This window comes from Panicum virgatum, chromosome 4K, assembly GCF_016808335.1.
Source record: "Panicum virgatum strain AP13 chromosome 4K, P.virgatum_v5, whole genome shotgun sequence".
Classification (NCBI taxonomy): Eukaryota; Viridiplantae; Streptophyta; class Magnoliopsida; order Poales; family Poaceae; genus Panicum; species Panicum virgatum.
Genome location: NC_053139.1, coordinates 3363390 through 3391260, shown reverse-complemented (window position 1 = coordinate 3391260; position 27871 = coordinate 3363390). Strand labels below are relative to the sequence as shown.

The 27871-nt window shown below is 48.8% G+C and overlaps 2 protein-coding genes across 3 annotated transcripts; both read right to left on the bottom strand.

The window, feature by feature from the left end:
• Positions 1-335: 335 nt before the first annotated feature.
• On the bottom strand, positions 336-4735 carry LOC120702572 (palmitoyl-acyl carrier protein thioesterase, chloroplastic-like). Of its 2 annotated transcripts, none has more exons than XM_039986429.1 (7): positions 4521-4735; positions 3418-3992; positions 3193-3326; positions 1885-1998; positions 1581-1767; positions 1407-1475; positions 336-1158 (listed from the first exon to the last, which is right to left on the bottom strand). In XM_039986429.1, exons 2-7 carry the CDS (start codon positions 3928-3930, stop codon positions 889-891), a joined length of 1287 nt encoding a protein of 428 aa, XP_039842363.1. In that variant the 5' UTR covers positions 3931-3992; positions 4521-4735; the 3' UTR covers positions 336-888. The 2 variants fall into 2 exon arrangements, with proteins under 2 accessions (XP_039842363.1, XP_039842364.1); XM_039986430.1 differs by lacking the exon at positions 4521-4735 and adding an exon at positions 4297-4438.
• A 5721-nt stretch (positions 4736-10456) lies between these two features.
• Positions 10457-27490, bottom strand: LOC120702571. The gene is made up of 2 exons (XM_039986428.1): positions 27039-27490; positions 10457-10813 (listed from the first exon to the last, which is right to left on the bottom strand). Exons 1-2 carry the CDS (start codon positions 27316-27318, stop codon positions 10764-10766), a joined length of 330 nt encoding a protein of 109 aa, XP_039842362.1. The 5' UTR covers positions 27319-27490; the 3' UTR covers positions 10457-10763.
• Between the last annotated feature and the right edge of the window lie 381 nt (positions 27491-27871).

Genomic DNA, 27871 nt, shown 5'->3' with positions numbered 1-27871 from the left:
GGGGTGGGGAGGTCCGGGCAAGAGCACGGGTTCCGCCGTTGGTCGAAGCTTCCAAGGCCTGGGGGACGCGTCGTTGTCGCGGGTGATCGATCTCGGTTGCAGTTGCAGTGCAAAGCAATCGCGCCGCGCGCACGCAACGGCCGGAGGCGGTTTGGACAAGCCCAGGATGAGTAGGTTACATGTCGCTGTGCCTTGTTCCATCCAGGCACGGCGGCGTTTAGGGAAGAGGATCTGCTCGATATTATTAGTATGCCTCACGGTTCAACCTTCCATGATTACAAAAAGAAAAAAGGACGCAAGATTACTAGATTAGCTCGACGGAACAAGCAGCTTCAGGCAGCAACGACTGTGAGTGGCTTAAACTTAAGGATGCAGTAGCACTCCAGTGTCTGCACAGTGTGCAAGAAAAATGGTCCTGGACCTGAATTCACCGATGGAAGCGCAGGAGGGCTGCGATTCAACCAATGGGATTAAGATGGTAAGAATGTACAAATTAGGCTGTTACAAAGGGAATGCATGCCTTCTACACACCCAACCTGGCCTAGACTACTACCATTGTTCCCCTGCGCCGCATCTTTCTGCCCCGGCCTCAATCAGCTGCTGCCTTCTCCCTGCATCAGCAATCACAGCCCAACTCGTCATCCTACCCTCCCATTTCTCTGGCCTAACATCCTGTTCCCCAAGGGCTTCACATCCTCCTCCAGTCAGTCCTCTTGCGACTCCCATCCTTGTACTGCCCCAGGTTGGGTGGGTAATGAGGCGTTCCCCGGCATGCCAAACTTCTCGCGACCGAACACTCGTTCTGGGTTAGTAGCCATAACTTAGGATTCGCGCTTCACTGGAGCCCCCCCACGTTCATGCTCGGCCGGTCCAGCTTAGGGAGGGTGTTCATGCGCTTTCGGCTGGGAAAAAACCCATGTTTCCCTCACCGCCGTGTGCTCGCTTGGGCCGCCACTCCGTGTGCGCCTTCACAATATCAGCCCCCGACTCCAGCTGGAGCAGGTGGTCGCACTGGATGGTGGAGTCCGGGTGGCCATCCACACATTCACCTGCGACAGTGGTGAGTGACTGTAGCACGCTGTCGCGGCCACACTCCTTCCTGTAATCCAGTGTCATGCTTGCAAGCTCATGCTTCTCCAGGATTGAAATTGGGGCACTCTGGGGAAAAAAAAGGTGAAATGTCATAAGGATTCAGGCATCTGATCGCCTAAGGAATATGGAAAGATTAAGAAGCTCAATGGATGGATCACTTTACAGATACAGCCCCCCAATTGATTATGCTCTAACAATCAGTTGTACAGAACAATAGCACAAAACTTTTTATAGACTTTTAAGTCATGCCAGTGAGATCTTAACAACCACCACATGGCCAGGGCAGTGACCATTAAATAAGATGGAAATTTTACCTCAAGAATCCACCCAATATACTTGACGTTGTTCACATGCTGGTTGACATCAAGGTCTCCCCACCTAGGCTGTTCCATATAATGGAGTTGCATGAGAAATCTTACACATGAGAACAATCATGATAACTGAGGTACAATGCCAGGGAAGCAATAAAACATAGTTATCCAACTTACAGTGAGCCCCTTCCTTATGAACTGCTTCGCCGCATCACCATCAACAGTGCTCCCCGGCTTAGCCAGCTTCTCACTTTGCTCACCTGTTATGGCAGAGCGACCATTAAAATATGGGCCTATCTCAGCCCTAACTTCATCTGGCATTTTCGAAAGCCTCCTAGTGTTCTTATTCATCATCACCCAAACACTGCAAGGAAAAACCAAAAGGTAAGAAAATCATAATCAGAGAGTTCCTCTTCCTTATCGAGAGAGAGAGAGATAGAGAGAGAGTGAGAAGCCAAAAAAAAAAAGATGAAAGACATACCTTGTAGCTCTCAAAATTGTACGGCCAGAATTGTAGTCACGGACATGCCAGTCTCGACGCATGCCATTTTTGCCAGCAGCAGCTACCCATGTGTCCACTTGAACCATATCTCCCCTAAAATTACAGCAAGTTTTATTAAAAAATATTCTGTCAAACTCTCAACCCATATAACAATTATATCTGAACCACAAAAACTGCAGTTGAATTTAATTTTCCTTTTCTTCGAAAAGGTAGACTTAGAATTGGACAACTTCTCACTTGGACAAAAGAAAGTTGAAAGTATTTGCTCACATAGCAAATTAAATGCAGTTAGCCGACCGATCTAGATCAAGGACATCTTCCAATGGCAGCCCATGACATTTAATTCTTACGATGAAATCATTTATTCTGCCAATAAAGGTCAGTTCTAATCTCTTGAGGTGTACAATCTATCGGATCTTTTTTTTTTCAAACATTCAAGGAGGCATGGACAAACAGCACTTAATTAAGCAGTTCTAAGTGATTAATATATTGTCTTACCAAACAAACTTCTAACAACATTCAAGGAGTTCATTGTGGACTGTGGACTCAATTATGACAGACAGTAATTCTAAATCTAAGACACCTATCGTTGTTTTTCTTGGGTGCAACAATCCATTTTAAGGTGCTGCATCGTGAAGGCTATGACAGTTACAGGCAAATAAAAAGAAGGCAATAAAATCTGGAAATTGGAAGGGAAGTTGATTGCTTAAGATTAATATAATTGCTAGTTAGAATTATTTTCAGAGCACACCACCGATTCACATTTTTATTTTCTTATTAGGTAAACATTGAATCCATCATTAAAAAGGGCATAACCCCAGTCCTGTTCTTTTAACCACGAAATCACAGATTAGCAGAGTTAGACCAAGACATGTAAAATTTCAAATTACTTGTACCAAGGGTGGATCATGAGCAATTGAGCACTATTTGTGGCGCTAATCTTCCATAAAGTTAGGTGCATAATGCCAGAATTAAATAGGAAGTTTTCTACTATGTGGTAAGCCAGCTAGGTCACAAAGCTTCATGATCTATCTAACTACAAAATGCACAAACTATCAGTACAAAACCTCCAAAGTTGAGCTTTAGAATGTTTTTCTTGAGCTACTTTCACGAACAAATAACAACACTCTTCTAGCAGATACAATGCTTAATTTGAAACTGTGTGCGCCAAAGGACAAAAGATAAACAGTTCCATAAGAGTAGCAGTTATAAATTTGATTGAAAGCGAATACAAAGATTTACTTTCTAAGAAATGGACAAGGGAAGTTACTGGTTCCAGAAACGTACCACGAGGGGTATTGCTCAACAAGAAGCTGAATTTTGCTGACAACCCAGATCAAGTTCCGCTTGCTCATCTCTGGCGTGGCGCCAAAACCATCTCCAAGAAGTCCAGCTGTCTTCACATGGTTAAGAGCGGTTTCCTGAAAAATTCAAAACAGTGTGAGCCCCAAAGAAACTAAATGCACCAATAGTAAATAGAGAAACTGAAATTTGGTAGCGCAATCATGTCACCTGTAAATGATTCATTAATGTCTCTATAGAAGCTGTACGATCGGCACCAATCTCGTAGGACCGAATCAAGAAGTTCTGCCTAAACACCAGGCCATCCTGGATGATCCTACCAAAGCCAAATGTATCAACAAGCATGTCAGGTTTCTTTGGCTTCCAGTCAAGCAGTGTCCACTGCTTCTCTGCTGCCAGGAAGATGGTGGTGACAGCCGCAAGAAGCATGCTCCAATCGGGCAGCTGGTTGTAGAATGTCTTGGGAGCACTGTAAGGTATCGCCTCCTCCGTGTCTGCACTCGCATTCTTGTGGTTAAGCTTGGTGCCATTAACTTTGGGAAGGGCTTGCGCTTGAGCCTTCACTTGCATCTTCCCAGAAGGGGCGCCAGGCTTTGCAACAATACCACGGACACTCAAATTGTCCGGTAATTCGCCAGCCATGTTCTTGGATGTTTTGGCGGACGCTGCCGGGGAAGCCCCTGGACCAGGGAAGAAGGCTGAGGCAGCAAAGGACCCAGCCATGATTCAACCGTGCTTCAGGATGCAAAGAAGCCGCCGAGATCACACACTTGAAAAGTGCTAACCTGAAGAAAGAATCAACAGGAACATCAGTTATATGAGAAGATGTATGTATGTATATATATTCACCACTGAGATAACAAAGCGCAACCCTTTCCCCCTATTTTCCATTGCATTCTCGTGAATAGGATCCCTAAAGGAACACGGGTGTTGTGTGACTGCATTGGTTAAAAATTTCCAGTTTTGGGCTTCCAGAATCGAGATAGCTAGAGAGAGAAGCAATAAACATTTCCACATTTGATGAAGAAAACACGAGAACACAAACATTTCATGAAATCAGGAGAGAAATTCAGGCATAGCATAACCCACCGGATCCAGGCACCCAGCTGTCAAAAGGTGTAGCATTGGGGGGCAAAAGAAGGCGAGCATCGAAGGATATTGAAACGAGTTGAGAGCCCACGCGAATCGATTCGAAACCGCCAGATCTGCCCCTCGAAACCGAAATGCAGCCGGGAATCCGCCACCCCAACCCCCCGCGGACCGCCGCCCGCCCCCCGGAGAACCCGCCGCGTGCCAGATCGCCGGCAACTCACCGCGAATCGCAAGAGAAGGAGCCCGCCCGAATCAGGCCTCGCCCCGCCGCTCCCTCCTCCTCCTCCTGCCCGCGGCGCTCGAGCGGATTAGATACGGGCGGATTAGACTTGTGGCCTCCGCTCCTCGGGCTCCGCCACCTCACGCGCCTCCCCCTCTGGCCTCTGTGTTCTCTCTCTGCAACGCGGCCACAACGCAGAGCCGTTAGCGGCAGCCGCGTGCTGCGTGCATATATACATACACGCGCGTACGGGTCGCGGGGTCTCCGTATGCGTATGGCATACGGTCGTGGCGAAAAGACGGGAGTGCCCCTGGGCGCGGCTTTTTGTTTGTCAGACTAGGGCGCTGTTTGGGACCGCGAGGCTGATAAGCGCGAGTGGAATAAGCGCAATGTAGCTCCCGACCCGCTTCTGCGATTATGGGCCACGCAGTTCAATGTTCGCGATTTTCAGTGGCCGGCGGCTATCCAACGCGTGTTCAACACGAGTAGTTTGGCGGGCATATTCCGCTTATTTAGCTCATAAGCTAAGCGAACGCGGAAACAAACAGGCCCTAGCTAGGGCAGCGCAGGTGGGCCCGGCGAGTTTGTGTGCTGCTCCGTCCGATGGTTCTACACGAAATTGGGGCGACCACAGAACAGATACTGGTGGATGGTAAAGCTAAGAAAACGATGCTTCTTGATGTGGAACAGCTATGGATGATTGGTGATTGTTACGTCAGTGAATAGTAAACCTTCGAATGCAAGTATTGCTTCCCGATCTAGATTACGTCTTAGAACACACAACGTTCTGTTACTCTGTTCGGCTGGTCTATCAGCTAACTAGTTAGTAGTATTTTTCTCTCACACCAAATCAGCACCAGCCATCCGCCATTAGCCAACCAGCATTACTTTTCTCTTACAACAAATCAACACCAGTTAACCTGAACTTATTAGTGTCCAAAGTATAGACCATATTCTATTGTTTGATCGGTTGATGTAAAATTGTATTCTACCTATAATATGTAGTAATATTTTGTTAAAAGCTCTTATGTAACTAAATAAAAATGTAGATATGATATTTTGTTTAAAAAGCATGTAGTTTTACACACTTGCCCACGGACTTGTGAGTATTTTTGAGAAATAAACCAATGTTGTTGCTCTAGAAAATCGAAATTTTGACTCCAGAATAACAAAGTGTTTTTGTGAAACTGAAGGGTGTTGGCATCTATCATGCACAGCGCGCCAGACATGCCTTGACATAGCACACGAATCATTAATGAGCACCTATTCTAGGATAATACTGCCACTTGCCATCGTCTTATCTAAACATGTGAGGGGGGTCTAATCATTAGCCAGTGCATGACTACGTATGCACCTATATGTGACAAGTGTCTCGAGACCACATGTCCACATATATTGCATTTTCTATTTTAAGATGGAAAGTGTCAGAAAACTTTCACCGGAAGATACAAGATCTCCACATAAGTGCAATTTCACGCAAACAAAAAAGTTACAAAAATAATATTTTGGATGGTTTGCCAAACATTCTTTGATGACTAGCTATTATCGACAAGAAAGATCCGTCAATTCCGTTGAGTGCTACTGAAATTTGATCACCACGCTATTGTTCAGATGTTGATTATTGTCTACTCACTGACCACTTGCAGGCTAATAAATACGCTAGATCATTCTGCAAAAAGGAACCATGCTAGAACATATACAAACCTAGTACACATGCTTTAACATTTCCTCTTTTTTCATAAAAAAATTACCAACCTTGCCTGGACAAGGCATGTTTTTAGAAAATGAAGCATATTTAAAGGATATACTAGGCAGAACACGTGAGCTAAAATATTGAGGTAGTAAAATCTTCTTTTTTTAGATCGAGGTAGTAAAATCTTTGTGAAGACACTCATGAACTGAGACAAAAATAGATGTTCCGATCCCTTGACGAAAATCAAGAACATCTCTTCTTAGAATAGAGAATATATAGGATGCTAACCATGAACTCCCCAAGAAAAATAAAATTAAAGTGCTACTCCCTCTATCCTAAAAAGAATGTAACCCTTGCTTCCTGAGAAGTAAAATAATTCTTAGTTTGATCAAATTGATAAAAAAAATAGTTTTCAAGTAGATTTAGTGTGAAAATATGTTATATAATTAATCCAACGATACTTATATTTTGTATCATAAATGTTAATATTATTTTGCATAAATATAATCTAGTCAAACATCCCTCGAGAGCTGCATTCTTATTAGAACGGAAAGAGTAGGTTTCAAGTTAGTGGCACTACCCAATATGAGTGCTGAAAATGAATAGATCATGTTGTACTGTAATTTCAAAGCACATTTCACAACTAAAAGGACGCCGCCGAGCTTGCCCTAGAAAAACTTGTTAACAAAAGCCAGTAAATGCTGCGGAGACTAGATGGAGCGTCAACGACTTTCACCGTGTTCGGCTGGTGGGTAGGGCTCCAGCCCTACAGTAATTCCCTTTCACACTACTTCAGCTTCAGCCTCCAGCCACCAACTAGGTAATAGTGTTTTTCTCTCACACCACTCCAGCTCTAGCCTCCAGCTCCAGTCTGCCGAACGCGGTGTTTGACCTCGGAAGGGGTGCACATGATTGGCCCGTCGCAACCAGCATGCCGCCCGGCCGAAACACGCCGGAGCGCACGCACATCTCATGTCATCATCCCATCTGATTCGGGCATTCAGCCGGCGCGACGGGCGATGATCCGATCCGAATTATCGACGCTGCTAGCGTTCTCCCTCGTCCGAGATGACGGGCGGCGCGGCGCGGCTGACTTGACCCTGACCCCGCGATGCCACCGGTGGGGGGATCCGCCGCCCGCCGATGCTGACAGTCACAGGGGCAGTTTGGGAAGCGGTGGTAGCTTCGCGAAGCAGCAGGGGAGGAGGGTGGCGCCTCCTTTTCCTTGTTCTGGGAGGAGAGGGAGAGGACGAGGTGGATGGCTGGATAGCTGGATGGGCTGCACGCCGTGGCTGGCTGGCTGGCCAGCCGCGGCAGGTGGGCGCGGCCACGTGCACGGCTCCGGGGCCGGTGGCCGGCCGGCTTTCAGCTCGGACCCAACGACCTGCACCAAACCGTGCTGGCCCTGTTTAGTTTGTTTGTGATAGGAAGTATTGTAAATTTTGACTAATAATTAGGATACTAAATAAAAATAATTTATAAAACTAACTCCATAATTTTGTTCTACTTCGCGAGACGAATCTAATGAAGTCTTTGACCCACGAAATGCCCCGCAGGGAACATCCTCGTTTATCCTCTTAGACTTCCCCGCACGATTAGAGTTTAGTTATTGTAGTATTACTGTAGCCAATTATCAGTTAATTACCGTCATTAGATTCGTCACGAAAAGTTACACCTATCTGTGAAAAGATTTTATAAATAAATTTTGTTTAGTACATCATGCAGTGAAGATTCTTTTTTGTGATAGGAGTGATCCAAACGGGACCCTACTTCCCAATCACCTCACCTTCCATCCAGCCTTGAGCCCTTGACGAAGAAAGAAAGGATGATGGAGTAGTGCTCCACCCATCGAGCTGAGCTGCTGCGTCTCTTTCCGATTTCCTCTCATTTTCCCACGCGCACCTCTCTCTCTACATCGATCGAGCTGGATTGTTGCAGCTCCAAACAGCATGGCACTCCCGCGTCGTGTCATCACGGGATCGGGGATCATCCGGAACTAGGAGTGCAAAAACCTCTCTCCAGGGCAAAATTTTATACTACTTTTTGAAAATAGTTATTTTGAAAAAATAGTACAAATTTTTTTTAAAAAAAATAATATAAAATTTTAAACTAAAAAGAGTTGGTTGTGCATAGAGATGCAAGTAGGTACCCGTACTCATTGGTGTTTTTTTAAGATTTCTCATTTTAGTTTATTTTCTCTCTCAAACTAATTACATAACATGTCATTCTAATTCATTTTATTAAATTTTAGATCGACCTATTAACCCAAAAAAGATGGAACTTGCGTTCCTAGTTGTGCACCTAAGGATCATCAATTTGCACCTCTATCAAGCATATTGTGCCGAATGAAAATCGCATGGAAATCTTGCTCACCATTTGATTTTTTTTCTTTTTCTGGGGAGTCATGTAAGAGGTTGGGTACTCACACTAACCAAACTTAACGCAGATCAGACTGCCCGAGCAGTCTCGGAATGCGCCTACCGAGCAAACTCACGCACACACGCAAACACACCCACACATGCCCACACACGCACACCACATGTTCGGTCCCAGTGTGACACTCGCGTTGCTCCCGATGGGAATCGAACGCTGGTGGCGAGCGTGCCACTCGAGCTACGGCTCGTTCGCTTCTTCTTGTCTTTCGAAAAGAGAAAAAACGAGCTCGGGTTAGGCGAACCATCAAGAGTCGCGCAGGACTACGGGGCGGACGGACCGGCCGGCAACGAATTTCATCCGACGGCAACTCTGTCTGACGACGACGCTGCCGCCGCGTTTGCTTGAATTCGTGTTGTCTGAAGCGACGACAGGCGTGCATGGCCGTATCATTCTGCTGCTGCCACGGTCGAGCAAAAGCCCAGGTCAAATCTGTTTCCGGGCACGGGATTGAATTCGTTTCAAGTTGGCGGCCATGGGTGCCCCGTGCCCGTCGAGTTTGAAAATCGGAATTGGCCTTGTCAATGTTTACTTGCTGGCTGTCGCTAGCTATGAAGAAAAGGAGGTGCGTGACTTCTGCTTCTTCTTGGGGACGACGACGACCATTACCATTATCTTGCTGCTGCTGCTGCTGCTTCCAGCTCCATTAACTGGGGAGGAGGCCGACTTATCTTATCTTACAATAATGTTCACATCGGCTGGCTGGCTCTTACGGAAGAACGAGGCAAAGCATCCGTGCTCCAAGCAGGAAAGGCTGGCAAGAATTTGTAGGAACCGGTGTTTGGTTTGGTTTGGTCCGGTCCGGTCTAAATTGAACATGGAGTCTAATAACAATCAAATACTTTCTCCGTTTTCCTTGTCATAAATGAAAAAAATTACAGGAAAGTATAATATCTGCAATACCAAATTTGTTTCACCTACCAGCAAGTATTGATGTTTTTATATTTTTTCTTTAGAAATTTGATCAAAGTTGAATAAATTAAATTTAGAACTAAGTAAACGCATCATAGTAGTAAATATAGTAGTAAAGTAACTGTGGCTAAAAATTAATCTGGCTGTCGGAATCGTCAACTTGTCCAGACCAGGGTTAACCGAACCGTCGGTAACCGGTCCGGTTTGGTCCGGTATGAAACCGGTCCAAATTCAAAATTTAAATTTGAATTCAAAAAAATGAAAAATTCTCAAAAAATTCCTAAAAATACTTCAAGTTGCGACGAATCTAATGGTGTCAAATTTTCTCAAAAATTCATTCGTTTAACATACTTTTCGGGCATTTAAAGTTAAAACAAAAAAGAAAAGGAAAAAAATGAGACGGCCCATTAAGGCCCACTTGGTAAACCGGTCAAACCGGCCGGTATACCGGTTACACATGCAATTTTAAATTTGGATTTGAATGCAAACCAGTCAAACCGGCCGGTAAACCGATCAAACCGACCGGTATACCGGTCTAACCGGTCGGTATACCGGTACGAACCGGTTGAACTGGGAAGTTTGAATTTAAATTTGAATTTGTCCGGTTCCGACCGGTAACCGGCCAAACCGGACCGGTATACCGGAACCGGAGGCCGGCGGTTACCAATTAGCGGTCGGATTTTAAAACCCTGGTCCAGACCGGATGCAGAGGAAATTGTTTGGCTTTCCTAGAGGAGGCTACGACACGAGTAGGTACGTAACCGCAATAATCTGCGGTAGGTTCCGTTCCCGGCTGGACCCCGCGCTTGCTTTTTACTGTGCGGCGATCCATCCAAGTTGGTCAGAGAGTTTCGTGCTTCGCACGTGGTATGTATGCAGCTGTGTAAGAGTACTAGTACTTGGTTAATTACTATTCCTAGCTTTTTTTTTAGAATATGGAAAATTCCGGCCTTGATCATTCACATGCGAATGACTACAGGCAACAAGAGTCAAGGCAGCACACAGGCTGACAAAGCATAGCTTAACTTAAAGAAAAACCCACAAGTGTTTACTGGACTGAGCCAGGACATTACAGCAAAACAGCAGGCAAGAAACTCTTAGATAGCTATCCTGCTCCTAAAATTCCAACCACCACCGGTATACAGCTCCATCACCAGTCCTTCCACTCTTTGGCAATTGTTTTTCATGTTGTTTCTCGCTTCCTCTTCAGACAACAGCGACCAGAATCTTGCCCAGTATGTCCCCCTGAAGATCACCTGCAAATAAGAGTTAGGTATCGATCAATGAAATACAACATCATTTCGACAAAGCCAAATGGCCCAGCACAAAGCCGAAGCACCAACTAGCATTTGTTTTCTAAGTTTTGCAGTATACCCATTGAGCCAAGACCCCAACATATTAGCAATGCTTGCAGGTGGGTTAATGCCAAAAGTAAAGTATACAGCTCGCCAAACAAACTTTGCTAGATGACAGTCAAAAAATAAATGTTGAATGTTTTCATCAGCATTGCAGAAGCAACATTTCCTTTCTCCTTTTCATTTTCTCTTAATCAGGTTATCTTTTGTAAGGATTACCCCTTTCTTGAGGTACCATAAGAAAACTTTAATTTTCAATGGCACCCTTAGCTTCCACGCTGTACACTTGTCAGGTATACTGTTTTCTTGCATTAGACATCTGTACATTGCCTTTACTGAAAAAGTAGATCTTTGATTGGCTTTTCAAATAAAAAGATCTCCGGCTTCCACTAAATTCACATGAATCACGAGAGAAACCAATCTATACCATTCTCTCAGCTTGTCTCCCGCTAAGGCTCTTCTGTAAGAAATATTCAATGGCGTAGTAGACAAAGCTGAAGAAACTGTTTGATTTTTTTTCCTGACTATGTTATAGAGATCAGGGAATTGCTTCATCAGAGGTTCATGTCCTATCCACCAATCCTCCCAAAATCTTACTTGTTCTCCATTCTGTACAAGAAACTTTCCCCTGTCCAAAAGATGCTCTTTCACTTCCATTAAACCAACCCAGAATTGAGATTCACCAGGTTGCTTGACCACCTGGGATAGTGTTTTATTCTTGAGGTACTTTCTTTTAAGCAATTGTTGCCATGTTCCATCCTCATTGATTAGTCGAACCAGCCATTTACTCAGAAGACAGATGTTCTGAGCGTCAAGATTGGTGATCCCCATTCCTCCTATGCTTTTTGGTGTGCATAAAACACTCAATTTGGCTAATCTGTACTTTTTTTGTGTTCATCACCTGCCAAAAGAACCTAGATCTGTAGTAATCAAGTTTTTTTAGAACACCCTTAGGAATTCTAAAAAAAGATAGCATGTACATTGGTAGACTAGAAAGAATGGAGTTTATGAGCACTAGTCTCCCTCCAACAGACAAAAGCTTACCTTTCCAGCTACTTAATTTTTTCTGAAATTACTCTTCAATCTGACTCCACCCTTTGCTAGTTAACTTTTGATGACTCATTGGAATCCCTAGATATTTGAAGGGGAAAGATCCTTCTCTATACCCAAACAAATGTATATATTCTGTCACATTAGCCTTAGCCTGTCCCAAACAGAAGAGTTCACTTTTATGAAAATTTATCTTAAGGCCAGATAGTTCCTCAAAAGCACAGAGGAGCAACCTCAGATTCTTAGCTTGTTCTAAATCATTTTCTAAGAAAATGATAGTGTCATCTGCATACTGCAGGATTGACAACCCTTCATCAATCAAGTGAGGAACTACTCCTTTTATTTGATCATTATCCCTTGCTCTGGATACTAGAACTGCCAACATATCAGCTACTATGTTAAATAGAACTGGTGATAAGGGATCACCTTGTCTCAAACCTTTTTTTGTATGGAAAAAGCTTCCTATGTCATCATTCACCTTAATCCCCACACTTCCTCCCCTGACAGTGCTATCTATCCACTTGCACCACAGGTTTGAAAACCCTTTCATCCTTTGAGTTTGTTGTAAAAAATCCCAGTTTACCTTATCATAAGCCTTCTCAAAATCCAGTTTTAAAATAATCCCACTCTGTTTTTTCCTTTGCAATTCATGTAACGACTCATGAAGAATTACTATTCCTTCCATTATGAACCTTCCAGGTAAGAAAGCAGTTTGTGTTGGTCTGATTATTCTATTTGCCACTAAGGTGAATCTGTTAGCCAAAACTTTGGTAAAAATTTTGAAACTAACATTTAACATGCAAATGGGTCTATATTGTTGAATCATTTTAGTCTCTTGCAATTTTGGTAATAGAGTTACTACTACAAAATTGAGGCTAAATAAATCCAATTTTCCTTTGTGAAAGTCCTTAAACATAGCCATTAAGTCATCCTTTATTAAACTCCAGAAAACTTGATAGAATTCTGCTGGGAACCCATCAGGTCCAGGAGCTTTATTATGCTTCATCTGAAAAATAGCTTCTCTGATCTCCTTTTCAGTGAATTCCTCCAACATGACTTTATTTTCTTCTTCGGAGACTTGAGGGATATCTGAAATTAATGTTTCCTCTAACAAAAAATTGCTTTGCTTTGACTTGTCAAAGAGTTTCCTGTAATAGTTCGTTATGTAGCTTTTTAAGTTCTCTTCTCCCGCAATCACCCCCTCCTCCTGCTCCAATCTGAGAATTCTAGTTTTCCTACGCTTCCCATTTGCCACTAACTGAAAATATTTAGTATTGTTATCCCCTTCCAACAATTCTTTGGTTTTTGCCCTTTGAAACCATTTAATTTCCTCCTCTCTCAACAAAAGAGCTAATCTGTCCTTGATACATTGTTTAAGGTCCAACTCTTGTTGGTTAAGCAGTCTACTCTCAGCTTCTTTATCTAGTAAATCAGCTCTTCTGATAAGTTCCTGCTTTTCTTTTTTATAAGCACCATTCATGTTTACAGCCCAGCCCCTTAAAAATTGTCTTAGGCTCCTAATTTTATTTTGCCACTTCTGTAGGGATGTCTTACCTTTTTTTCCTTTTGCCAAATATCCGATACTAACTCAAAGAACCCTTCCCTCAGCAACCAGCCAAGCTCAAACTTGAATAAAGGTTGCTTTTTAATGGATTCTTCCTCCTCACTATCAAGTAATAGAGGGGTGTGATCAGAGATTTCCCTATTCAGAGTGTAGGAGAGAATAATAGATGTATTCCTCCAACCCTAGAAGGGTGGGTATATATAATTCCTATACATGAGCCTCTATACACATGGGCTCAATATACACCAACACCCCCCCCCCCCCCCCCGCAGTCTGAACTACCGGCATAGTGGTATTCAAGACTGGACAACAAGAAAGCCAACACTCCCCCGCAGTCTGAACAACCGGCGCAGCGGTGTTCAAGACTGGACAAGAAGAGAGTACAAAGGGCTAATACCCCCCGCAGCCACAACTAGCCACCGGCTACGTTGAGGCTGGAGCGAAACTCCGAGAAGGTCGAGGAGGGCAGCCCCTTGGTGAAGATGTCAGCAAACTGGGAGGTAGTCGGGACATGGAGTACCCGAATATCGCCGATGGCGACTCTGTCACGCACGAAGTGTAGGTCAATCTCCACATGCCTCGTCCGCTGATGCTGGACGGGGTTGGTGGAGAGATACACGGCGCTGACATTGTCGCAGTAGACGAGCGTGCTCTTGGCGAGCGGGTTGTGGAGCTCCGCCAAGAGCTGTCGTAGCCAGAACGCCTCCGCCACGCCGTTAGCGACAGCCCGGTACTCCGCCTCAGCACTGGAGCGGGAGACAACCAGCTGCCGCTTGGCCGACCAGGAGACTAGGTTGCCGCCCAGGAAAATGACGTAACCGGAAGTGGAGCGACGAGTGTCCGGGCAGCCAGCCCAGTCAGCTTCAGTGTAGACTACCAGCTCAGCAGAGGACGAGCGGTGAAGCACCAGGCCGAGGTCCACTGTGCCACGGACGTAGCGGAGGAGTCGCTTCAGCGCAGGAAGGTGTGACTCCCGGGGATCATGCATATGGAGACAGACCTGCTGGACAGCATAGGTGAGGTCTGGCCTGGTGAAGGTAAGGTACTGCAAAACGCCGGCCAGACTCCGGTAGGCAGTAGGATCAGCCACCGGATCACCCAAATCAGCAAACAGCTTCGCCTGAGTGTCGACAGGAGTGGAGCAGGGCTTGCAATAAGTCATCACAGCCCGCTCCAGGATATCAAGTGCGTACTGCCGCTGGTGAAGGAGAAGACCAGACGGGCGAGCCTCAACAGTGATGCCCAAGAAGTGGTGGAGCTGACCAAGATCCTTCATAGCGAACCCCTGCTGCAGAGAGGAGATGACACTCTGAAACAACTGCTGACTGGAGGCGGTGAGCACAATGTCATCGACATGGAGGAGCAGATATGCAGCCTCATCCCCACGGCGGTAGACGAAGAGAGACGTGTCAGACTTGGCCTCGGTGAACCCCAATGTCAGCAAGAACGTGGCGAACCGAGAGTACCAAGCCCGAGGAGCCTGCTTCAGACCATAGAGAGACTTGTTGAGCCGGCAGACCATATCCGGACTACTCGAGTCCACAAATCCCGCTGGCTGAGAGCAGTAGACAGTCTCTGACAGAGTGCCGTGAAGAAACGCATTCTTCACGTCCAGCTGGTGCACAGGCCAAGAGCGCGCGAGCCCAAGCGAGAGGACCGTGCGCACCGCAGCGGGCTTCACCACTGGACTGAAGGTCTTATCATAATCCACACCAGGCCGCTGGGTGAACCCCCGGAGAACCCAGCGAGCCTTGTAGCGCTCCAGTGTGCCGTCAGCCCGACGCTTATGCGTCCAGATTCACTTGCCAGTCACAAAATTGCGGCTCTCCTCTTCCATCGCACGATGCCAGTGAGGATCCGCCATGCCGTCACCACAGAGGAGGGTACCGGAGAGACTCGCGGCTCTCCCTCGGTGGCGGTGAGAGTCGCGGCCTGAGACGCCATCCGCTGAGTCACCATGGGTGGTACACCTCTGGCTCGGCTCAAGAGGGAGCCGGAGGAGGCGGCGTCGGCGACGGCACCGGTGTAGGCGTCAAAGGAGCCTCCGGAGCAGGAGGCGGCGCCGGTGTCGACGCTGACCGACGCCGGTACACCTGCACCGGTTGAGCGTACCGCTGCGGCGCCGGTGTCGGCGTTGTGCGGCGCCGGTACACCTGCACCGGCTGAGCGTACCGCACAGGTGCAGGGGAAGGCACCGGGGCCGCGCGTGGCACAGCGGGAGACACCGGGTCTGCGCGCGGCACGACCGGAGGTCCGGGGGCCACGCGTGGCGCGACCGCGGGCACCGGGGCCGCGCTCGGCGCAGCAGGGATCAGCGGAAGCGGTGCCGGTGCGCCGGGAAAACCTGCAGGGAAAGGACAGACAGGTAACGGTGGCTGAACCACCGGGTCAGTCGGAAATAGAGACTCCAGCTCGGGGTCAGGAGAAGGTGTGGAGGAGGTGGAGTAGGGGAAATCCAACTCGTCAAAGACGACGTGTCGGGAGATCAGGACGCGGCGAGAGGTGAGGTCGAAGCATCGGTACTCCTTGTGGTCAGGGGAGTACCCGCGGAACACACAACGAGTCGAGCGGGGCGCCAGCTTGTGAGAAGCGGTGGCGGAGGTGTTAGGGTAACACGCACACCCAAAAACCCGAAGGTGGTCGTAGCGAGGAGGGGTACCAAAGAGAGCGTGGTGTGGAGTGGGAGCAGGGGAAGCAGTGGACGGAAGGTGGTTGAGCAGGTAGGTGGCGGTGTGGAGGCTCTCAGCCCAGAAGCGCGGGGGCAGAGAAGCCTGGATCAGAAGGGTGCGCACGACGTCGTTCGTCGTGCGAATCATCCGCTCAGCCTTACCGTTCTGAGGAGAGGTATACGTACAAGACATACACAGCTGAACACCCCGAGACAGGAAGAAGGAACGCGAGGTGGAGTTATCGAACTCCCGCCCGTTGTCGCACTGGACGGCCTTAACGGTGAGGCCGAACTGAGTGGACACCCAGGCAAAGAAGTGGAGGAGGGTGGGGAAGGTCTCAGACTTGGCGCGCAAAGGGAAAGTCCAAGAGTAATGAGAAAAATCATCAACAATGACCAGATAATATTTGTAGCCAGACATGCTGAGTACAGGAGATGTCCACAGGTCAAAGTGAATAAGATCAAAAATATGCGCAGTATACGAAGAAGAAGAAAACGGAAGTCTAACATGACGACCTAACTGGCACGCATAACAGAGGTGCTCAGCAGGAGCCCTATTACATGGAACATCGGTACTACGGCTGAGCTGAGCCAAAACGTCGCGGCCGGGGTGTCCAAGCCGGCGGTGCCAGGTGGTGGAAGAAGGCATCACGGCAAAGACAGTAGACGATGAAGAAGTCGAGGACGGAGCAGCGGAAGCAGAAAGTCGAAGAGTGTAAGGGGCCCCGGGCTATCACATCGGAGGAGCGGACGCCGGGAAGCCGAATCCTTCACAGTAAGACCAGAAGAGTCAAATTCGATAGAACAGGAGTTGTCAGCAGTAATCTGGCGAATGGAAAGAAGGCTGTGAACCATTTGAGGAGCAACAAGAACATTAGGAAGACGAAGAGCAGAACCCACGACGGTGACAGGAAGGCAAGACCCATCACCAACCATGGTGGAAGAAGGACAAGAGGGGTGTGGGGGTCGGACAGAAGAGAGGATACCGGCATCAAGAGTAGTGTGAAACGAGGCACCCGAGTCGGCGATCCACTCGGTGCTGACCGGCGCGTCAGTCCCATGGTGCTGAAGGACTGCGCCAGAGCGGCCTGGTCCCACCCCCTAGGCCAGGTCGGCTGCTGGCTGGGCTGAGCGGGCGGGGTCCAGGACGGCACGAAGAGTGGGGCAGCGCCGGTGAACATGGCCGCCGGCTGGAGCAGAGAACGAGGCCCCCCTCTCGGACCCTGGAATGGCCACATCGAGATGCGCCCTGACCATGGGTTGCTGAAGGATGGCCAGGGCGTACCTCCAGGGGCAGGGGCAGAAGCGGGAGTCGGAGCCGAAGCCGGCAGAGTCGGCGCGCCCCGACGGCCCCCACCGGTACCGGTACCCCCAGAAGCAGGGCCACTAGTGCCGCCACCACCACGTCCCCCTATCGACGTCGTCCTCGGCCCCCCCACCTCCGGACTCCCCGGCGGGAGCAGCACCAAGGAGAGAGGTGGCAGGGGCGGCAGAGGAAGCCGGTTGAGCAGCGACGAGCGCGGTGGAGGTGGACGAGGGCAATCCGGGCGCGAGACCCCTGGTGATCTCCTCGAGGGCGAGGTCATCCCGGACATGCAGGAAGGAGGGGAAGGGCTCTGGCGGACGATCCAGCTTTTCAGGTGGTCATAGGTGCTGCTCAGGCCCCACAGGACATTGAGCACCAAGACCTGATCGGACACCAGATCCCCGAGGTCATGAAGAGCATCGGCCATGCCCTTCATCCGCCGGCAGTACTCACCGATGGAGAGGTCCCCCTGCATGAATGTGCGGAATGTGGCGTCGAGCTGGAGGGCGCGGTACTCGGCATTGCCGAGGAACTGCCCCTCGAGCGCCACCCAGGCCTGCCGCGCGGTGCCGCCGTGGGTCCTGACGATGTCCTGAAGATCTAGGGAGATGGTCCCAAAGATCCAGGACAGGGCGACACTGTCGAGGCGCAGCCACGCTACGTCCCGCGTCTCGATCGGCGAGTCGACAAGGACGTGGTCGTCGAGGGCGTAGCGGCGGAGGGTGAGGAGGACTTGGTCCCGCCAGCGGCCGTAGGAGGAGAACGTGGGGTCGAGGAGGATGGAGACCAGGGCCCTGATGTTCTGGACGCCGGCGGCCTGGAGGTGGAGCTGGGCGACCATGGGTTCGGTCGGGTCGTACCGGGCTCCAGACCAGCGGGCGGGGGCTGATGGGAGGAAGAGGCGCCATGGTTGGGGTCGACGTGCTGGCCGGAGGAGACACGGAGGAAGCGCTCCGCCTCGGCGACCCGGAGAGAGAGGGCGTCGGCCGTGATGCGCTCGCGCTCCCAGGCGAGGGCTACCATGTGGACCCGCTCCTGGGCCGCCGAAGCCTCTCCGACTTGGCGTCCGCCTGCTGCCCGCGGAGGGCGGCGACGGCGAGCGGCGCATCCGCGAGAGACATCCCGAGGCCAGACCATGCGTGATCGGCGACGGCGGCGTCGACGGCCTGCTTGCCCGCAGCAACCGCGGCGCGGTGGGCCGCAGAGGCGGCGGCGGCTGCGGAAGCGGCGGCGGCAGTCGGGTCGACGACCTGCGGCTGCAGGGGGCCCACCTGTGGCATCCAAGAGTTTTAAAATGCTAAGCAAGAAATATTAAATACGATAACATGCATAATCAACTAAGAAAATTTGAATTCAACAAATTGAATAGGCGTCTCATTAAAGTCATGTTAAACCAAAGTCTTATTGAAATCAAAGAGAGAAAAAAAAGTTTTGAACATAAAATGACAGGTCATTTGAACCGTAGTATTCAAAGATTTAAACTCTCTCTCAAATTTCAAACCAATCTGTTTTGAAAATAATTTCTTAAATATAGCTCAAACGAAATTTTTTCCAAGACCAAAGTTGAAGCATTTTCAATGTGGAACAACTTTCATGTTCAAATATTTTTATGTTTCCATACAAAAGTTGAAGAAAATTTGAATCCGAACTCCAATCGGCTAATAATGTACTTTTGTCGGGATTTCAAATTTAAACTTTTGAACTAAGCCCCAAATGAAGATAAGCCTGAAACAAAAGTTATTTCTCCCGAATCCTCTCGGCCTCTCCACGCGGCACTACCTCCCTGCGCGCACGCCGAGGACGGCCGCTCGACGCGCCACGGCGACGACGCGCCGAGCCGTGTCGTGTGCCACTTCCTCAGCTCGCTTGTGCCCTCGCCCGGCTCTCCTCCCTTCCATTTTCTTCGCAAGCAAGCCTCCTACCTCCCCCTCTACTCCCCTCGTGCTCCGAGCGCCAGGCCGAGCTTCCCACGGCGTCCCGAGCCGCCGCCGCCCACCATGGCCGCCCCCGCCCCCTAGGTCGCCGCGGAACCCCCTACTCCAACCCACCACAAACCAAATCAACTGCGCAGCAAGCTTCTCCACCTCACACTGGTCCTCCCCGACCACTCCACCGCCGCCTCAAGCCACCGGAGCGCCGCCTCAAGCCACCGGAGCGCCGCCTCTGCCGCTCACCGCCGCCGCCGCCGCCCTGCGCCGCCGACCCACCGCCTCCGGCCATCCCGCGCTCAACTGAGCACACCCCTAGGTAGCTTCCGCCCTCCTCTAGCAAAGCGTGAGCCCCCAAATCTTTCCAGGGGGTTTTCTGCAAATCCAGGGGCTTAAACATAATATTAGATTTGTTTTTAAATTTTTGCAGTGAATTTGTAAAATCAATAGAAATTCGTAGAAAAATCCTAAAATAGCAAATAAATACTTTTTGGAATCCTTATCAAAATCTCTATAATCTGGAACCATAAAATGACTTGTTTTAGTTAAAAAATTTTACTACAAAAATAGATTTATGTTTAATAGTGCATAAAAGACTAGTTTTTCTTATCTAGTACTGTTATTAGAGATTGTCTTGAATGATAGAATTATTGTGGTAAATTAGGAGCCTTTGTAACTTTGTAGAACTATCTGTAAAAAAAATTAATCTTGTTCCATACAACTATACATTGTTGTATTTTTTTCATGCAATGTATACTTATGTTCCGAGTCTTGGAAATTTACAACAAACTCATCTTAAGGATTATAATCTTTAGTTAAAAGATCATTACCAGCACTTACATTCTTTGGCCTAGGGAACTATTTGTGAGTAGAAATGTTTCTCTGCACTTCTATAAAAGAAAAACAGCACACCCATCTCTTTTATAAGTTAGAATGGTACAATTACTACTCTATAAATGACTGCCCAGGAGATATTAATTGACAAGTTTTCCCATACCAACTCATTTTATGATGGACTACAACTTTATCGTGGAGGAAAAATAATAAAACTTAAATCACTAAACAACTCGGAACTGTGCATTCATACATATGCATTGCTGCATTTCATTTAGGTACGATAGATGAAACACGTGAAGGATGTGACGTTGAAGCCGAGCCAGAAGACGGTGAATGGTGGACACATCTAGAAGATGGATGGATGGATCCCGATGTGCATGACCGAAGGAAGATGCTCGCCGAGCAGTTGTTCTCTAACTAACACTGACCTAGTGTTAATCCCAGGCAAGCCCCGGAGCATGTCCTATCTATTTTAAATTTATGCAACTTATTATTGTTTCTATGTACTTGCGCATTTAAGTTTACAGGAGTTGCTTGGAATCTTAGCTGCATAATCCTAGGTACCTATGCTTGAACACTAGTATGTGTAGGTCGCTAGATGGCTAGGCTAATGGTTTGGTAGAAGTCGAGTGATTTCCTGTCACTCGCGAGAACTATAGGAGTTGAATGTCTGCTACATACTGCAACTATAAGGCTCACGGGCGGAGTTGTGGTACTTGTGATACCCCGTCTGTTTAGTGAAAATGGATAAGGCCGCAGTGTGTGGTAGTGGTGGTTAAGCTTTTGAACTTACTAACCACATGCCGAGAAATATGGTAATCGGTAAGCTTAAGTACTGGATTGCACCGAGGCCGGAACATACCTCCCCACCGTCTTTGAACGTTGTTCTCATGCGGCCACATGCAGGTGCAAGGAGGCTCACGACCCGGCGTCGTACCGTGGCGTGGATCCTTGTAGTCGAGGGTGGTGGGCCTGTTTCGTGCAGTGGGAATTGAAGGGAAAAGTCGCGTGGGCGAAGCGAGACGTCGATCCCCATGCGTGTCTGTTAGGTCTGCCTGGCCAGGTTAACAAATTCGATTTGAATCGTCCACTTCTCATGGTTTGGGACTGCTTAAACCTTTTGCCACATAGAGTAAGAAGTGAAAGATGGTGATGACGACTATGGTTGATTGGATGATAAAAGATAATTGTTTCCCACCATGTATGCTATTGGATAGACACTCACCTAGAATGGTTAATTGAACTAGAATTTGGAAGCTAAAACCTGAAATTAAGGATCTACTCTTTACTGCTTTTCGGCAAAACAAACCCCTCAAGCCAAAAGCCTTGCATGTCTAGATAAAGGGCTAAGTATACCCTTAGTCGGGTAAGCCTTGCTGGGTATTAGTATACTCAGCCTTACTTGTGGCTTTGTTTTTCAGGTGGTACATCTGAGGATGTGGCTGACGTCATGTACAGGCTTTACAATGATGTCTTGTTTCGACGCTAGACTATCGTTCGTTTTTTTCCGTCAAACTTGAACTCTGCTGTACTTTTATAAATTCAAACTCGGTTTGTAACAATAATTCAGTTTCATACTCTGTATAGTAAAATTTGCGGAATGTTGTATTCTCTGAACTGCTTTGTCGATCCTGTTTCAAGTGGTTTAATCGGGATTTTACCCGACAACACTGCTGGATTACTCTGTTTTAAGTGCGTGTTAACTCTGGTTGCCGTTTTGGTGATGATTAGCGCACTTAAGCCGGATTAATTTGGGCAGGGCTGCCACACCACCGCTGCCCCTGCACCCCCGGCGCCCACGCCCTGCCTGCAGCGGCAGCAGCAGGCGGATCGGGCTGCAGCAGGGGATGGGGCGGCGCCTGGAGTGGCTGCAGGGGGCCCACAGCCGCGGCCCCCGTGCCCCCGGCGTCCGCGGCCCAGCCTGCAGCGGCAGCAGAGGCCGGATCGGGCTGGGGCGGCGCCTGGAGCGGCTGCAGGGGGCTCGCGGCCGCGGCCCCCGCGCCTCCGGCGCCCGCAGCCACGGCGGTACCGTCGGGCACAGGGTCGAGCAGGGCTAGGGCGGCGGCGGGTCGGGGCGACCGGATCTGGGTCCAGGCGGCCGGCACGAGCCATGCGCCCGGCGCAGGGCCGGTGGCGGCAACAGCAGCAGAGGAGGAGGGGAGGGGAGGGAAAGAGGAGGGGGGAGGCGCGGCTGGCAGGGGAGGGAGGAGAGAGGAGAGACAGAGGCTAACTCTAGGCTAATGATACCAAGTAGGAGGGAATAATAGATGTATTCCTCCAACCCTAGAAGGATGGGTATATATAATTCCTATACATGGGCCTCTAGATGAGCCTCTATACACATGGGCTCAATATACACCAACACAGAGCAACTATAGTAGCTAAAGGGTAATGTTGTTCCCACTCAGTGCTGACTAATACTCTATCCAACTTCTCATAAGTTGGGTTAGGCATGGAGTTAGCCCAAGTATACTTTCTTCCAGACATTTCTAGTTCTCTAAGATCTAGACCATCTATGATGGCATTGAACAAGAAGGGCCACCTGTCATCATATCTAGAATTATTCTTTTCACTAGGATTTCTGATGATGTTAAAGTCACCTCCCAAAAGTAAAGGTAGCTTCTCTTTGTTACAAGCTTGGACCAACTCAGTTAGAAATTTCTCCTTAAAACTAGGTTGTGCTGCTCCATAAACAGCTACTAATACCCAGTGAAAATTATCCTTTTTATTTCTAAGCCTGAATTTAACAAAGTAATCTCCATCTTCTATACTGCCTATTTCTAGAACATCCAGGTTTATTCCTAGCAAAATACCTCCTGACCTACCATGAGGTTCAGTCCAATGCCAAAGAAAGTTTCTCCCACCACACAGGCCATTAAGCACTGGTTGCCTAAAATCTTTCTTCCCAGTTTCTAACAAAGCAATGAAATCCAGATTTTTTTCTCTAGCTGTATCAGCTAAGAATTTGGTTTTAGCCAAGTCACTAAGACCTCTGCTATTCCAAAAAATACCTCTCATTTGGACACTGTTAGAGAATTTTTAAAAAGCTTCACTCTACAAGTCTTTTTTGTGTGTGGCTTAGCACAAGACTTGCTTGCTCTTTTGCTACCTCTCAGGACAAAACTTGGGGATGATTCTTCGTCATCAAAAATTTCCTCAAGAAGATCACCACATAGTTCTTTTATTGCCTTTTTTTTTCTAATTCCTCTATACTATCTTCATTTTCACTATCAAGATAATCTAGTTCAGATTCATCATTTTCTTCTGTCCCAAAACCCTCATGATTGAAAGTAAGCGCAGTTTTGCATAGCGAATTTACTGACTCAGAATTTGCTTGTATTCCTAATTGCATTAAATTATCAGAAATGACATGCTTATCAAAAGACAAAGAGGGATGAATAGAGCCATTACCTTCCAAGAATTCTAAATTATTTGCAGCCGCCCTCCTTGCCCCTTTCTTCAGAGTATGTTCATCAGAAGAGTTAGCCAGTCTTGGACTGGCCCTTAGTGGAGACACTAAAGATTCCGGAATTGCAGCTGCTGCTTGAACCTCAGACTCCAATCCTGTAATAACTGTGTCCCCACCACCCTGCTTTTGACCACTTTGAATTGTCATCTCCCTATCTTTTTCCATCTCAAAAACTGCTGTTTCAGGCACCTGTGTCTCATTCTCAGATGACTGTACATGCATCTCCTCTTCCACCTCACTGGTAAGTGTTTCCCCACAATTATGAGGCTCATTTTCTTGCAACAAGTCATTGTTTTCTTCTGTGAGGACCTTCTCAGCTAGCAAATCCAGAGTCTCACTGACCACCCCATCTAAAATTCCCTCTGCTTTTTCCCTTAAGAAGACTTCAAAATCTGAATCACTTAAGTCTTTCAACCTCTCTTTTAACTCAGGTATATTCAGAACCAAACTATTAGTCTGCATATCTTTATTATTTTGTAACTCATCTCCTGCTTTTTCTAAATTTTCAGAACCCTTCTGTCTTTTTGGATTTCTGTCGTCAGTTGGATTCTCCTCCATTTCCTCCTCTTCATCTCCACCACCTTCTCCTCCCCTCCAGGCCACCTCCATTTCCTCCCCATTTTCATCCAGTCCCAACCTTTCTACCTCAAACTCCAACTCAAAATAGTGATCTCCAATCACTACGTCTAAGTGAGCTTGTATAAGCATTGGGTTTAACACAGCCACTTGAATTCTACCAAATTCATTTTTCCTTGTTGTTTCCATATCCACAGTCTGAGTTGAACCAAGCATTGATCCAACTGCCCATAAGTTCATAAACTCTCTCAAAAATTTTCTTATGCCATAGACTCTAACCCACACCTTGGGAAGCAAGAAACCTTCTTCCTTTTCAGCCCAAACATCGAACTGCAACCTCAATCCCTGGAGACCAGCCACTTTAACATCAGCTCCTCCAAAGGCAATAGCCCTCTGTAGCTCATGCTTAGACGGAAACTTGGTTATGAAAACATTTTCCTCGTGTTCCATCAAATCCCAAGTCCACTTCCCTGGAAAAATCCTCTGCAGCTGAGAAACTACCTGTTCCTTGGTTAACACCCCTCCGACCACTGAAATCATAGCAGATTTGGACTCCTTCTTTGATCTGGGTAAAGGCGGGTGAGGAATATGATAAAAACCCAAGCCGTGAACTGCATAACCTACCGCATGTGCCTCAGGTCTGGTTTCCTTTAACAAAGGACATCTATGGTTAACATGCACCGTGTTCGGCAGGCTAGAGCTGGAGGCTGGACCTAGAGCAGTATGAGAGAAAAACACTGTTACCTGGCTGGTGGCTGGAGGCTGGAGCTGGAGTAACGTGAGAGAGAGTTACTGTAGGGCTGGAGGCTCAATCCTCCAGCCGAACATGAGCACTGCAAATCACACAAAAGAGTTCGATCTCACAATTTGTCGCCATATGACCACGCTTTGTGCATCTGGAACACTTGGTGCCTCCTCCTTGTTCAGCTCCTCCCTCTTCTTCACCTGCTTCCTTCATTACTTCATCTGCACCTTCCCTTCCTCCCTCAGAACCTTTCTTTTTATTTCCCTCCTCTGTATCTTTCCCAAATCCTGCTGCTCCTGAAGTCCTCGGAGAAACCTGCCTTCTAATATAAGAATCTCCCTGTCTAGGACGCCAGTCGTAACTCTGATAGCCATACTGACCATTCCAATCAGTACCCGCACTTCCCCTCCTTGCTCCTATTCCCACTCGTGGCCAACCTCTTCCTCTCTCACCTCTGAAGCCTCTACCACCTCTTTGCGGTCCTCCTGCAAATATTGTCGCAGCCCGCCCGCCTCCTCCTCTTGCTCTCTCTTCTTCATCGTCAGCTTCCCGTGCACGATCACGGCCCACATCGCTAGTCGCCCCCAGGTGACGACCCGCTGGGAACGAGCGGCCACCGCGCCTCCCCCAACTCCCCCTTCCGCCAGAGCCTATGAACATTTTTGCCGTAAGATGTTGATCTGCACTCTGTTTGGGGTTTAAATCCAGGGAGAGGTGCGATCGATTATTGCTTTCCAGTCTCCTCGGTTTCCCACCATTCTTAAAGAGGCACGTTAATCCTGCCGCGAATTTAATCGGACGTGAGGATCCAAGCAGCCTGTGGGCCGAAACTGAAGCGTTTACAGCCCAGTTGTTTGGCCCAATAGGGCTACTCGTTTCTGCTCCCCAATTCCCTGTGCAGCTTCTTCTCCGTTCCGCCGCCACCAACTCCGGCGTAACTCCGGCAACTGCTGTGAGCTTAACACTATTTATTGTATCCACTAGTCCCTTATTTCGTTGCCCGGATCTTAAATCTGTTAGGAATAAACCCGGCGCTATGTGTGCACGACGCTGGATTGTGCGTGTGTGCGTGCGCGCGATCGCGTTCGTGGCTGGCTGTGTGTGTGCACGCCAGGGCGATGTGCGCGCGGGTGTCGAGTGCGGCAGCGTGTGCATGCACGCGGCCGTCGCGTTGATCGTGTGTGCGATCGTGGAGCTGTGTGATCAGGGAACTGTCCGCGTTGGTCGCGCGGAGGACGGTGGCCGTTGGAACACCCGCATTGGCCGCGGCATCCTCGGAGCGTGGCGCACGCGTTTGAGCGCGTCGCGCGCGCCGTGGCGGAGCCGGCGGCTCGTGCCGGTGTTCCAGGGCAGTGGGTGGGTCGTGGGTGCGTCCACCGGGCTATAAAGCCCCGTTATAACCTCGTGGTCAAGTCACCGCAAGCAATTGAAGAACGGCGTCCGTCGCCGAGCGTTTGAGCGCGAATTGTCCCGCGGGCACTGTTCATCTTCTTCCTCCCGCCATCTCAAATTCGCTCTGTGTGCTTGCTAATTCGAGGGGCTGGCTAGTGTGTGAGCACGAGCGAAAGGTAGACCACCAATTGCGCACGGAGTTTCGCTGCGGGGATCGCCGGAGGTGGGACTTCACCGTTGACCCCTCGGCGGAGCTCTGTTTTTTGCCGTTCTCGCGGCGATCGGCGTCGGGCGCTGCTCCAACAAAATCTTTAACCAGAATATCTCCTAGAGACATTTTTGGGGAAACTCTGCACTTAGGCAATGGTCCCCTCCATGGTTTCATTGCCGGAAAACGTCGATCTGCAATTGCATCCACAACCCTTTGCGGGAGCAACCTTGGGTGCTTCACATGACCAGCCCCCAAACAAACAGAGTCAAAACTTGGTGGTGAAAGATCAGTAGCCAACGACTCCGCCCGACGAACCTCATCCACGGAAAAACCAGCTAACAAGGCCTCACGCAAGAACTCAGGACCAGAAATTGACTCACCCGATGAAGGCGATGAAGCGAAATCCCCGTCGTCCTCAGAGCTCTCGCCGTCCTGCGACATCCAGAAGCGCGAGCCGTTGCCCTCCTTCCTCAGACCTTGAAGTGGATCCGGCGATGTCAAAATGACGGGCGCCGAATGCCTGCACCGAGGAACATCTCCCGCCGCCCAGACCTCACCAGCCTCACGTCCGGAGGATGGGAGCGTAGAGGAAGTGGAGGATGCTGAGACCCTGTCGCCGTCTCCGACGCCGGGCGCCGAGCCGCCGCCGGAGACCAGCATGCTCTCCTTGGTCTGCAAGCCGTCGTGCCTCGTGGCCACTGGGCACTGGCCGGCCGCCGGCGTCGTGGTCTCTTCAAGTTTTACCCTAGGGAGAGGGAGGGCGCGTGCATCGGCGCATGCCCGGCCGGCCTGTTGCCGCGGTAGCTAGCTACAGAGTGGGGGTGGCTGCGTGGCTGGGTAGAGGAGCTCCTACTCCTAGCTACCTCTCCCTTAATTAGCTTAAGTAATGATTTCTTAAAGAGAGAAAAAAAGAGCCACGAAGGGTACAACCATGGAATTTCCATGCGGCTGGAGTGTAGTGTACTAGGCTAGCTGAAGGAAACGATATGATCGAAGAAATCGAAGAGGACCCGAAAGCTTTACTACTTGCTGGAGGCTGGAGCAGCCACCAATGTGGGAACCGCAGCTTCATTGTTGAAGACGACACCGTGCGTGCAGCTCTAACAACAACATCGATCAACCCAAAGCATAGCATGCAGCTTCGTCAGTGTCGCTGTCGCTGTCGCCGACGGTCGAGACGGGACAGCGGGTTGGCAACTGCAACAACGATGCG